Below are 12,375 nucleotides of genomic sequence, written 5' to 3'. Positions count from 1 at the left end.
AAAATAGCAGAAGATAACGTCCCTAGCGAGCTGGCCCTATTCCTGTTTTGCAGCAATTAAAATGCAAAGTGCTGGATACGAAGGATGGGGCCATTACACCCGGATACACACTGGCCTTCTGAGGAGGAAGAGACGAATGAACTATTGTCTGTCAGTGTTGATAGGTACTACTTAACGCTTGTTTCTGCCATTTGTTCCTACCCCCACGTGTGTGTGGCTGTGCTCCTGATGCCATTCAGCCTGAGAAAGGACAGCCAAGCTCTCTGGGAGCCCACCAGCCACCCCCGGTGAGTGGGAGCACCACCGCTCCAAAGAGCACCGGGAAATCAACGTTCGCTTGTGCAGCAGCTCTTCTTCAAAACCGTAATGACTTGTAAAAATTCACCTCTTGCCAAGCAGCACAGGGCAGTAGGATGGAAGATGGTGATGATGGCTGCAGGGCTGGGGGGGTGGCCCCCAGCAGGTGAAGGAGTTTGGCGGGCATCCCTGTCAGCCAAGAGCAGGGAAGGGCTCCTGCAGCCCAGGAAAAGCCAGACTGAGTGAGGAGCAGCAAGAAGTGGAGGCGGAGGGAGCGTGAGGCAAGCCCGACTGCAGAGAGGCAGAGGGGAAAGAGCTGCTCCGCTTTGGCTTGGACTTTGTTTCTGGAAGGGGTAGGCTGCCTGAAGGGCTACAACAGCCGACACCTGTAATCAACTTCTGTGCATCCTCCTGAGCTGAAGTGGGGCCAGAGCAGTGATCAACAGACGACCTGAAGCTCTGAGCTGCTTTACACAGCACAGACTGTAAAATACAGGAGGGTTTGTCCCCTGGTGATTCCCCTCAGTGTTTCACAGTCACAGATTTTGTGATTTTTGTGCCTTCCCACACTCGGTTGCCCCTCCACTATTTATTTTAAGCAAGTTTACATCAGTGGCTCAAACCTGTAGGGACTAAGCCTGAATTGCGTCCAATTGTGGAGATAACCCCTCACCAGTGCTGGAGCAGACAGGCTGGAGATGACGTGACTTTTTTTTTTCTCCGTATGTCCTCACAGAGCTGCCTCCATCTCCCTGCACTGCCACCGCAACTAAAAATGCCTCCTGCTAGTAGCCAGCCCCAGAACGAAGAAGACAAGTGCCAGCACTCATCTGTGCCCACCAGAAGCAGGTTGCTGTTGTTCGGGCACATAAACATCGAGGCAGTGCTGGTAGCAGGGGGAGATCTCTGCTTCCTCGCAGCGGGTCATAGGTGCTGCCATGTGGTGAGAGGCATTTCTGGCCAGCTTCACACTTGTCAGAGGGAGAGGGCTTCAGCTCCCCCCACCTGGCACAGCAGGGTCCTGTCTGCTTCTAGCATGTGTAGGGTGGGCATCCCAGCTAGATTCTGGCTGCCTGTGGGCTTACAGCTGATCTTCTCCCAGAGCTTCACAATCTTCTTCATGAGTAAAAGTTGTGCATATATATGAAGTTATAGGATTTTATTTTTATCTTGTCATACACACTCATCTATTTCCTTCTCTTATTTGTACCTTCCCATGTGCACTCATTTATTCGATTATCTTATTCTGAGATCCATACTGAATAGAAGGCTAGATTGAAAAATGCAGCTAAATGCATCCAGCCCAAAAAGTGGTCCCTTGCTCCAAGCCAAGTGACAAGAGCAGTGACATTGACTCTGCTCGGGACTAGAGAACATGACGACCATGCCCACGCGACACAGCGTTTGACCCTGGGTCCTTAAGACAATATAATAATTTTCTCTGTGTGTGAAGGTGTAGAAAGTGCTGTCCAAAGCATCCAAGGCAATGCAAGAGCCTGTTCCATTGCCACTCCGAGTGCTGCTCTTGCAGTGTGAACCTAATGGGCAGTGTTGCACGGCTGCTGCCACAGCATGGGAAAGTGCTCGAGGATGCCCAAGGATGGAAAGCCAGGACAAAAAGGGGACAGCAGGAGCCAAACCTGGTGTAGTCTCAATCACACTGCTTCTTGGGAGGGTGTCTGGACTAAATCATTTCCAGAACTGCGTACAGGTATTGTTTCAAAGGGAACAAATCTGTTCGCTCCAAAAAAGAGCTACAGAATGAATTATCATGACTGCAGAGTGGACAATGTGGAACCAAGACCTGTGAGTGAAAACAGGGCAGACGCACCCAAAGAGCTGCTCAGCATCTAAGGTAGGAGTCAGACGGAAGGGAGGCTTTTAAGTCCAAATTTGCAATACGGCTCTCCTCCTGTAACTGAAACAGCTATTTCTTGGCCTGGGATACGCCCAAATTCATTTAGTTCGTCCCTTTGTACCTGAAGCCTTTGGATACCCACTACTGCAGTTCTTCCACCAGTGTCCCATGCTCAGCGGCTCAAGCGCTTGAGCCTGCCCAGGACCAGGAGACACACATGGGGCTGCGTGTGACCTGCCCTGTCAGGGCACTCCTTGATGCCAACCAGCTTGGGCTTTCAATGGAGCAGACTCTGCCAACTAGGTCAGAGTAATGTGGTTCTGCCCACGTTTGCTGGACACCGTAGCAGTCAGAGCTCTCATCAAGGAACTGGGAAACCAAATTCCTTGCTCTGAAGGAGCTCAAGATGGTGTCTCTTTGCTTTTGCCGGTGTACAGACACTATAGACGCTGCAGCTACATCTACATAAGTACATTGAACAGTTCTAGGGCACCACATCTCATTGCTCTGTATTGTGAAATTGTTATGACAGCATTAGCTTGGGCTACCTAACATTCCGGCTGGCCTCAGTGCATGAGAGGGGTCGTGGGCACCTTTCATCTGCTGGTAAAAATCTAACCCAGAATGTTGTGTACTGTGCCTTTGTGTGATTAGGCATTTGGGGTTTTTTATTTATCTCATTAAGATACTCCTCCATATTTTACCTGCTCAAAAACAAGGTCAGAAGGAATTGTCCTAGTGGTGTGGCTGTTGGGTAGGTGAGTTTTGTCCTTTAGTTAGGTTCCAGTAAGGGTCAAAAGGATGTAGCCATGGTTAATAGCTGAGGGTAATGAGAGAATTTATTTGTGGCTGCGTGAGACTGTGAAAAAGACACCAGGCATGTTAGTTGCAGTTGAATGAGTATAGGCGTGGTCAGTCCATGAGGAGAAGAACAGCTTAATGCAGAAGTCTGCAATTAATCATTTTAAAATATAAAATGGCAATGACTAGCACTGACAGAACATCCTTCCAGGCTGTAGTCAATATTGTGGCAATCCATCCTCCAGACCTCCTGGCCACAGACCAGCTTCTTTCTTCATCAGCCACAAGGCAGAACTATTGCTTCCCAGCCCCCCAGCCCACAGGCATCATGTCGTTAAACACAATTCTGCATGTAAAATTAAGAAAAATAATTCAAACGTCATCCAACAAAATGCAGGGGGGTGCTAAAGGGAATTCTAAAGGCCTTGTAAGGCACAAAACTATTAAGGGCTAAGACTTAATAATGACCTTGTCATGTCCTTATGGCAGATAATAGCCTAAGATATGTGGCATTTCTTGTATTCTTAACAGGCTCCAGTTTCCAAGCATTTTCAAATAAACACGTGACTGCTGATTTTACTTGTTTGTTAAACCCCCTTATAAATCAGATGAGACATTCAGGCAATTTCCTTCGTACCTGGAGTATGCTATATTCCTTTTTTAACTTAGAAATATTGAGCCGGGTTTTCACAAAAATAAGGTGTGCCTGGGTGACCTGGGGAGGCGTACATGATAAACCAGAGATACCTGCTCTAACATACTGCTTGTGCAGTACTACGCACTGATGGGTGATTCCTTCTTGCTGTCCACCATGCCTCTCCTCAGGCTCTCTCTGACAAAGTTGCAAGGACAGCCTGTTCCCATCTGCCACTCAGCTCAGATCTGGCCCCTTTTCAAAACCAGTCTGGACTTACTGGGAGCATGCCCATAGTAAGACTACGTCTTCCTCTTCCTCCAGTTTGTACCACAAGTTTTTAGTAGGTTTTCATCATCAATCCTTATTTCTGAGAACAATGAAAATGAAAAGAGTTGATCTGCTCAGAGTTTACAAAAAGAAAGTGTTGCTAATTTTAAACTCACAGTAAAAGGCTACCAAGATGTATTTACTGATCACATTACAAGCATAAACTGCGAACTACAGGCATTAAATTAGGAAGTTTTACTAAGCATACTACTGCAAGGGATTATGAACACGGAAACAAATGTTCAATGCATTGCAGACAAACTCTTATTAAACAAATTCACTCAATCCATTTCTCTTCTATACCTTCCATTTTATATAGAGGACAACATATTGTGTGGTTGCTATGGATATTTAATCAAAAGTTTAGCAAAAAAGTCTAATACCCCTGTCCAAGTACCCTCTTTTTTTGTAACTTCTCTACCTTCCTGTCACTTCTCTGCAGTGTGACTGTGCTGCCAACCAGCTCATCTTCCTCTGCATGCCTAATAGTGATAGCTCCGTTTGGAAGAAACACTCCTACAACTGAGAGCCACAAAATTAGAAGAAAACTATTTTCCTTATTATTATTGTTGTTGTTACTCTTCTTCTGCTGCTATCTCTGATGTCCAAGTGAAACTGCCAGGGGTTTTTGAAGAGAATTTAATGCCTGAAGACCAGAAAATTGCCATGGGCAACAGGAGAACAGCTCTGGGGATCATCTTGCATGGATGGTTTGAACAGAGCAGAGGTTGTTTCTGTTGAGTTTCCTGGAGAAACAAGAAGCACATTGATGCGGTGTTAAACACACCTGTAGCACCATGGGTGTGAATAAGGCAGCAATCAAATGAAGATAGAGAGTTTTAATTCTATTGCTGGGGTAACAAAGGCAGCCATTAAAATGGGAAGCAATGCTACAAAACATAAACCAAACCACTTCAGTCTAATCCTTCAAACAAGTATAGTCTCAAGGACTGGTCTCTAAGCAATTCCCAGAGGTTTTAGCTAGAGTTGCAGGCCTCCACCCTCAAGGGTACATGTAAAGAGGCTGCTAAGAGGCTCTGTTTGTCCATTACATAAAGAGTTGTGTAACCAACCCAAATGTCTTTCAAGCGGACTGAAGCTCTGTGTAGAGAAAATTACATTATCCGATATTTTTAAATGGATTCTTGAGCTCCAGAGTATTTGAACGAGAAAATCTCCGCTGTACATTTAATTGAGAGAGATGGATGCAAGTACCAGTGTTTACATTTTGCAGCATTAAAAGGACATACAACTGAAGCGTTGGGGAAGTTGCCTTTGCTCACTGAAATTCAGCTTCAGACACAGAAGCATTAAGAGGAATCAAGCTTTTTATAATTCGTCAGCAAGCCAAAGACTCTTTTCAGTAGAAATTGGACCATCGTGTGCTGTAGGCAGCCCAAACTGCATGTCCCCTGCCTACTCACTTCTTCACGTTAAGTGATTTAACTATGGTCAGCACAACCTGCAGGTTTTTTTCCTGTTTGCTGTGGCCTTCTCACACACAAATTGTTATAGAACCCTTACGCAGAACTAGATCTTCAACTTATCGAAGCCAGCTGATTTTTTGTAAGTAGCATTTGTTCAAATGTTCTCATTACACACTAGTCCAGATACCAGCAGCGTCTAAGGGAGGGATGTAAAGGATACAGACCTCCAAGCACCCATCATTCAGAGCAACCACTCATGGTTTTGATTTTATACGCATTCATTCGCAAAAGCAACCCGCTAGTTTCAACAGTTTATTAAACAGTTGTTTCATAGACACAGCAGTAACATAATCCAGATCGACATCTATGAAACAAACCCATTCCATTACCATCTACAGAAAACTTTACAGATACTTGACCGATTTGTTTAAACCCAGACAGTTTACAAGACACATCCAAACCCCACAGAGCATTACTAGGCACAGACCATAATTCAAATACGGCATTTCGTACAAGGTAATAATAAAGCAGAAAACTTTTCAACACATTGCCTCCGTGCCAAGCTTGTCTGCACTGAGGAGGTTGGAGTATAACAGTCTGGAGCTGCTTTATGTTACGTTCCTGCATTTTTCTGAAATACGTACATTTTCTCCAAAGCTTAAACGTGTACAGCACTTGGACAGTTTTTCACATTTTAGAGTCAAACTTCCCATGAGTTTACAGAACCAAGGACATGTTCAGGGACAGCACTAATGGAGACCAATTTCTTCTGGTGACTACCTTCCAAAGTAACTGTTGACGTTTTTTCCCCAAATGTACACAATTTAATCCTGCAGTGAGAGAGGGAAGAAGAGAGTGGGAAGAGATTTCTCTTTCTTGGAAATGAACTCCAGCCTTTATTTTCAGAAGAAAGAACTAGCTCCTCTGCATGAGGCCCTGCCTTCTCCACTCTTTAAGACCAGTAATCTGACTGGCTCGCACTACGCCTTTTCACAAAGCGCAACCACTAGTGCTTTCCCAGACAAAGGTACACACTGTGGAGCAAAAAACACAAGCAGTTCCATAGCAAACCATGGCATTACAACAGCTTCAGAAGGTCACCTCTGCTAATATGCCACACTCACACATTGGTATATTCCTGCAAACAGTTAGGCACATTTACACAATTTACACAGTCTGTGTTCAGACAAATTAGGGTGTGTTGTCCACTCTCCATAGACTACAAGTTATGAAACTGTGCAGCTTTCAGAGAGTGGATCTATACCTGTAGTGACTAGAAACTCAACGTTAGCCACCCAATTGTCCATGTTACAGAAACGCTTCTATTTTGGCTGTTGCAAACCCCCCTGAAATGTCCATAACTTGCAGCCAGTCAAATTCTTCTGTGAAAATTGTGTCAGTCTCCAACACAAAATTATCGAAAGGTCTGAGAAACAGTAAACAGCTCCTGAAGTGCTGTTTCTTTGTGTCTTGAAGATGAGCAATAGTGCAACATTATGTTGAGGGGCTCCCCTTCTATCTTCCCAAACTGGGAACTACTCTTTACGGGATACTATGGAAATATACACACATCTTAAAGTTGAAACCAATACTGTAAATTATTAAAAGTTAAGTTTTGTTCACATCACAACAGTTATCCAGGTATCCATCACCACAAAAGATTTAAAAATATGAAGCAATTGGGTTTTTTGTTGGTGGTAGTGGGGGTTTTTTAAGTCTTTGACAAGAATATACACATACCTTAATGAGCTGGGCCAGGGGAGTAGGTGCAGAAGAGTCCTCAATCTGTTCACAAAAAATTAAACACATATTCAAGTTGTACAATCAAAACATAGCAAAAGTTAACCTCTACCGTAGTCTGAAAGTCTGCACTACATCCTCCGAGTGTCACGGAAAGAGACATTTCCAACCTAATGTAATTGCATTTGTTCAAAACAGACTCCACACCTATGACAGCTTCAGAGGGCCTACCTACGTGGTTCATGAGAAGCAGCTGAACTCGGTGCACTGGGTTTTAGATATTTGCATTTGCAGACAAACTATGAAACTAAACCGCTTCATCGGATAAAGTGGAAAGAACAAATGCAGAGCTTCAGAATACCACTTCAGGGAGCAACAACATTAAAATTCACGGCAATCTCTTAGAGACGTTTATGTACTCAGAGGGGGCCAAACAATATCACTTCAGTCATACAACTTTAGGAACAAATACCCAAGTATTTCAGGACACGGAAAGGAATCTTTTGGCTGCACAGAACTGTCCTCAAAACGTATGGGATACGTTGATTTGGGGATTTGTTGGAACCGCCAAGTCAAAAGTAAGAAACGGTACCAAGCGGAACAGCAATGGTTTCTCAGGGCATTTTGATTACATCTTCCCAAACTGTTAGGCAAAGACAGTATTTAAAAACAAAAGTTAAGTGATACATTGTGAAAATGGCAAAAAATACACTCCAAACAATTTTAATTGCAAGAAACAAAGAACACACAACAGCCTATACAAACTCACATATTACTAGCTCTAGACAGATGGCTGTGGAACATGGCACCAATTCAATTGTGCAAACCTTGAACCTACATGATCTAGAAACGAACCTACGTTATCTGTACAACACAAAGTCATTCAGGAAATCTTCCAGCATATTCAATATGAAACACAATGCATCTCTAGGCACAAATACCAATATTCACATTAGAACTGGGCAAATGATGGCATGACTGTTTTCACTGTGCTGTGAAACAAATACATTGTCTCTACCACATATACTATATCTGCAAAACAGATTAAGTTAATGTTTGGGAGATTACTACACGGCTACATTGTTTAGAATTAAGCGCAATCTGTAGAAAGAAGTGTGAGATTGTGTTTTTACATACTGCTTTTGATGTTCCGCTCGCTGGCTTGGTTCGAGTTCTAGAAGAAGAAAGAAAGGTGATGAGAACTTAGAACAAAGCACTTGTACCCAACCAAAAGCAGGGAAAACAGATTATAAAACCTAAACATCAAAACATTATGTTCTGATAGTCTAGTGAATGTGGAAATTTATTTGTGTACATAAATATCTGTTCTCTCTTGGCACATTCGATACAACTAAAAAAAACCCCCAACCAAATCCCATTTCTAGTTTGTCAGCAATTACTCTAAGACTTACAGCTCTAGAACACAACAGTGCCAGAGGAAGTCCTCAGATATTTTGTCTCTCCTATGTAAGTATCAAAACGATGAAGTCTGTGCTACAGCTTTGTGCTCTTAAATAACCAACCCTCCAAATAGCGACTCTTGCTCTTTCCTCTGTAGCCAGTTTGCAAAAGAGCCAGATTTGAGGCATAAGAATACCTGCCATATCCCACCCCGCCTCCCACAAATGCAAGACACAGTCAAACACTGACAATCAAACTCTTCTGAGAGGGGAACGTGCGTATCTCTCTACCATAAAAGCAATAGAAAGAAGAAAGATACACTCCGAATGCCTCTGTAAACCAATCTCCATACAAAAAGCTAATACACTGCAACCCCTCACAGACTACAATGCTTTATGGGTACTTACATAACTCGTGTTTTGCTGGTAGCTTTAACTCCTCTAACAGGGACTCTTCTAACAATTACCGAGGAGTTCTTAGGAATCAGGGCGTTATCATCTGTGTATTCTGAAAACAACACCAATACAGACGAAAACATTAGTCAGTTTGTAAGAATGTAGATTAAGATGTAATTACAGAGCACTTGAGAGAACCCCTTTACAGACATAATAACAAAATGTTATATGTAACATGGCACTTCTGTCGTCTCAACACACCAACAGTGCCTTTCAACAAGTTGTCAGGTTTGAGAATCAAACAGCAGCAGCAAAACCTTTTCCATTCTTTTCAAACAGTTTGGATGCCAGCAGCAAAATAGTCCCAGAGGTCTCTAAAGGAGAGCCTGCTAATGCATGAGGTTCTTTCCCAACCTAGCTTAAGTTGCTTTTGCTTCTGTTAGGCTACAAACCCGAGAGATCTTTGGAGAGGAACAAACCACAGCAAAGTCTCACCTGCATAAACCAGATTCTAAAGTGTAACCAGCTTGCCCTGCAACAAAGCAGGCACTCGGCTAAAGCATGAAAACTCTGCGCCGTTGCTTTCCGAGCTGTTCACTAAAAATGATTCCCCTGTGCTGCGAGTGCTGGGGACTGACAGAACACAGAAGAGAGCCGCCAGCTCTCTGTTTCTTGGGGCTTCATCCATCGACAGCCACACTGTCAGCTGCTCAGTGCTGTACATGCGAATGCAAACGGAACTGGCAGTGCTGGAATACGGATCACAGAAGCCTGAGGGGTTTTTTGAGCTTGCTTTCACATGTAGGGCAGAACTGGCTCAGACTAAAGTGGCATCTCCTCTCTTAAGCTAATCATCTTGATTGAATAAGCCAAAGGGACATGAATTCTTTCAAATCACTTTTTGCAGAGCAGAGAGACTCAAATGAAATTCATTACGAAGACAAGTCTTCTGAAAAACCTTTTGAAAGCAGTGTGTGCCTGAAGGTCTCCATGCTTTGCCTTGGCTTACACCCTGTTCGAGTTTTGAAGAGGAGGAGCTACCTGAGACACTTTGACTGAATAAGCCTCAAATGTAAAGATCTCTCCATGAGTGTGTCTCAAATGTAAAGACGTCTCCATGAGACGTTTTTATATTGTACTTACACAAGCTGGTTATGACTAAACATTTTAAAGCACCATCAGTAGCCATTCCCTGTGATCTGCCTACAGTTTGAACTATTAAAAGCCCTTGCCTTTGGAGGCCGAATCAGAATGATGGCCCGAAAGCCAAAGATGCTGTGAAGGTACTACTAATGACAGAACCCAAAGCTTTTACAGAGGTCGTACCCTGAAACCAACGCCTAGAGCTCTGCTCAAAGGGAGAATCTCACCATGACACAGCCACCTGTCAGGAAAGGCCTGAGCTGGGACTTTCTGATGTCGGAGGAGCTCAAACAGCACTGAGGCCCAGGCAAGCAACTGGGAGATGAGCGGCAGCTCTGGAAGCCCAAAGCAGCTGTTTCCACCTGCTGAACGGAGTCATACAGAGTGTTCTTTCTGGTCCCGATCACAAACCACGGGACGGAGATTTCAGAGGCACAGGATAAGCAACAGTGGCTCCACAAAAAGGCAGGAGTTTGCTACGCCTGTGCCCAGCTGAGGGTTGTGGTAGGTCTGCAGAGGATTGCAGGTGGCAGCACCTCTCCTCGAGGGAGGCTGTGTATATGAGGACAGCAACCAGTGCACTTATTCGCCAACTCTGCAAGCCTGCCAACGTCAGCTGGAACATGCACAACAGGTGTATGATGCAAAAAGAGGAATGGGTCCTCTTTTCGTATTTTATGACAATTCATTGACCATTAGAAGAGAAGCATTGGCATGTGCCTTCTGAATGGACTGTCCTTGCATGCAGATATATATAGATAGAGAGAGAGGCTTGTTTTCAATCTGCTTGTGAGGTGCACAGGGAGGAGACCTCCAGCCATCTAATACCAGACCAACAGAAAAATTAATTCCCCTTAAAAGTCAATCAGTATGCATTTAAATGGATCAACTGAAAACTGAGGAGTGACAATAACCTGGTGAAGTAAAGGCTTCATTTGCACAGGACACTTATCACGGCACATATTGGTATGTGGGACTTGAAGTATCCCACTTGCTTGGTCACCGAGGCAGAGAATTTGTGGAAGAGGGTTTACAAACAGCGGAGCATGCTGCAGAGTCGGTTCTGTGAAGGGACCTGACACCTATTGGCTTTCATACGTTTATTTTTCCTTTGCCTCAATTAATTGAGTTCATTTTGGTGATGAAATCTGTGTCAATGGTGAAATCTGGTGAAGTCAAACAATGTAGACTTAAAAGTTAACTTTTTTGGTTTTAAATAGGAAAGGACTGAAGCTGGAGTGTTATTCCTGCAGTCCCCAGAAATTTCTGTTTGCTCGCTTTGAATTTAACAGCTGCCAGCTTAGTCTAACAGCTCTCAGACTAAACTGGCATCTGCCAGCAGGAGCCTGTTCCCCGCAGGCAGCAACATCCCGCGTAGCTGTGGGGCCTTGGCAGCTACCAGGAGCTGCGAAGCAGTGTCACTCTGCCTCGCCACGACTCCACATCTGCAGATTGAGCATCGACATCACGCTGTCCCTTCCCACCCCAGTGAACCGCTTGCCCTCCCGGTTCCCCACACGCCGGTGGGACGGGCCCCAGACTGACTCATGCCCCATGGGGACAAGCCACAGAGAGCAGAGTGTGGATCCCGCAGGCCGCGGCCGCCGCCAGCCGGGCAGTGCCTGAGGCCTCGTGCCCGCCGCCCCCACGCACCTTCCTTGGTCTGGGCGTTGGCGATCCGCAGGTCGCAGGTGGCCGCCTTCAGCTTCTGGCGGCCCATGATCTGGCACTTGAGGTCGCCCAGGGAGATGTGGAGGCCGCTGAAGGTGACCGTGTCGTAGCACAGCTGGGAGGAGAACTGGTAATGGACGCACGGCATGGCTGGGCCCGGCGACGCCTGCTCCTGACAGCGTCTGCCGTGCACGGCAGGTGGTATCTGCCAGCCCCTGGCCCCCGCCCCTGCAACGCCTCCGGTCCGGGGCCCTCAGCGATGGAGCTGGGCTGCGGTGGCAGCGCCCACCCGGCTCCTCCTGGCAGCCCGGACCAGCAGATGGGTGATGGGGAGAGGCCCTGCGGCCCCGGCTCAGCCTCTGCTCCCTCTCTCGCGGGCAGCGCTCCCAGGCCCCACCGCTCGCTGGGGCGACTCGGGTGCTCCTGCCTCAGGGCTCCACCAAGGGGCTTCCTGGCCACCAGCAGCACAGACTGCGACTGCCACCGCCACTGCCACTGCAGCGTGTCACCGCAGACTGGCACGGCACTGCCGCGCCCACCCCGCGTGCATTACGGCCCGGCGCATGGTGACAAAAGGCCCGTTGTCCTGTCACCCCCCGGGCCTGTCCCTGCCTGGTGTCCTGCCACCCCCTGGGCCTGTGGTGCCCCTCCTGTCACCCCCTGGCCCTTCACCGCCTG

At 46.0% G+C, this 12,375-nt stretch overlaps 1 protein-coding gene across 1 annotated transcript; it reads right to left on the bottom strand.

Moving 5' to 3' along the window:
• Positions 1-4,495: 4,495 nt before the first annotated feature.
• LOC141937920 (E3 ubiquitin-protein ligase RBBP6-like) lies at positions 4,496-11,845 on the bottom strand. The gene is made up of 5 exons (XM_074856246.1): positions 11,680-11,845; positions 8,896-8,995; positions 8,225-8,261; positions 7,088-7,132; positions 4,496-4,666 (listed from the first exon to the last, which is right to left on the bottom strand). Exons 1-5 carry the CDS (start codon positions 11,843-11,845, stop codon positions 4,496-4,498), a joined length of 519 nt encoding a protein of 172 aa, XP_074712347.1.
• Between the last annotated feature and the right edge of the window lie 530 nt (positions 11,846-12,375).

Source organism: Strix uralensis, chromosome Z (genome assembly GCF_047716275.1).
Source record: "Strix uralensis isolate ZFMK-TIS-50842 chromosome Z, bStrUra1, whole genome shotgun sequence".
Taxonomy (NCBI): domain Eukaryota; kingdom Metazoa; phylum Chordata; class Aves; order Strigiformes; family Strigidae; genus Strix; species Strix uralensis.
The sequence above is the reverse complement of the archived record's forward strand: the minus strand, read 5'-3'. Positions and strand labels throughout refer to the sequence as shown.

Excerpts from the sequence above, each read along its gene's own strand:
- LOC141937920 (XM_074856246.1), bottom strand. The coding sequence starts at position 11,845 with ATGCCGTGCGTCCATTACCAGTTCTCCTCCCAGCTGTGCTACGACACG. Across the intron at positions 8,996-11,679 it reads CAACGCCCAGACCAAGGAAG|AATACACAGATGATAACGCC; the intron begins GTGCGTGGGGGC and ends TGTTGTTTTCAG. Across the intron at positions 7,133-8,224 it reads CGAGCGGAACATCAAAAGCA|ATTGAGGACTCTTCTGCACC; the intron begins GTATGTAAAAAC and ends TTTTGTGAACAG.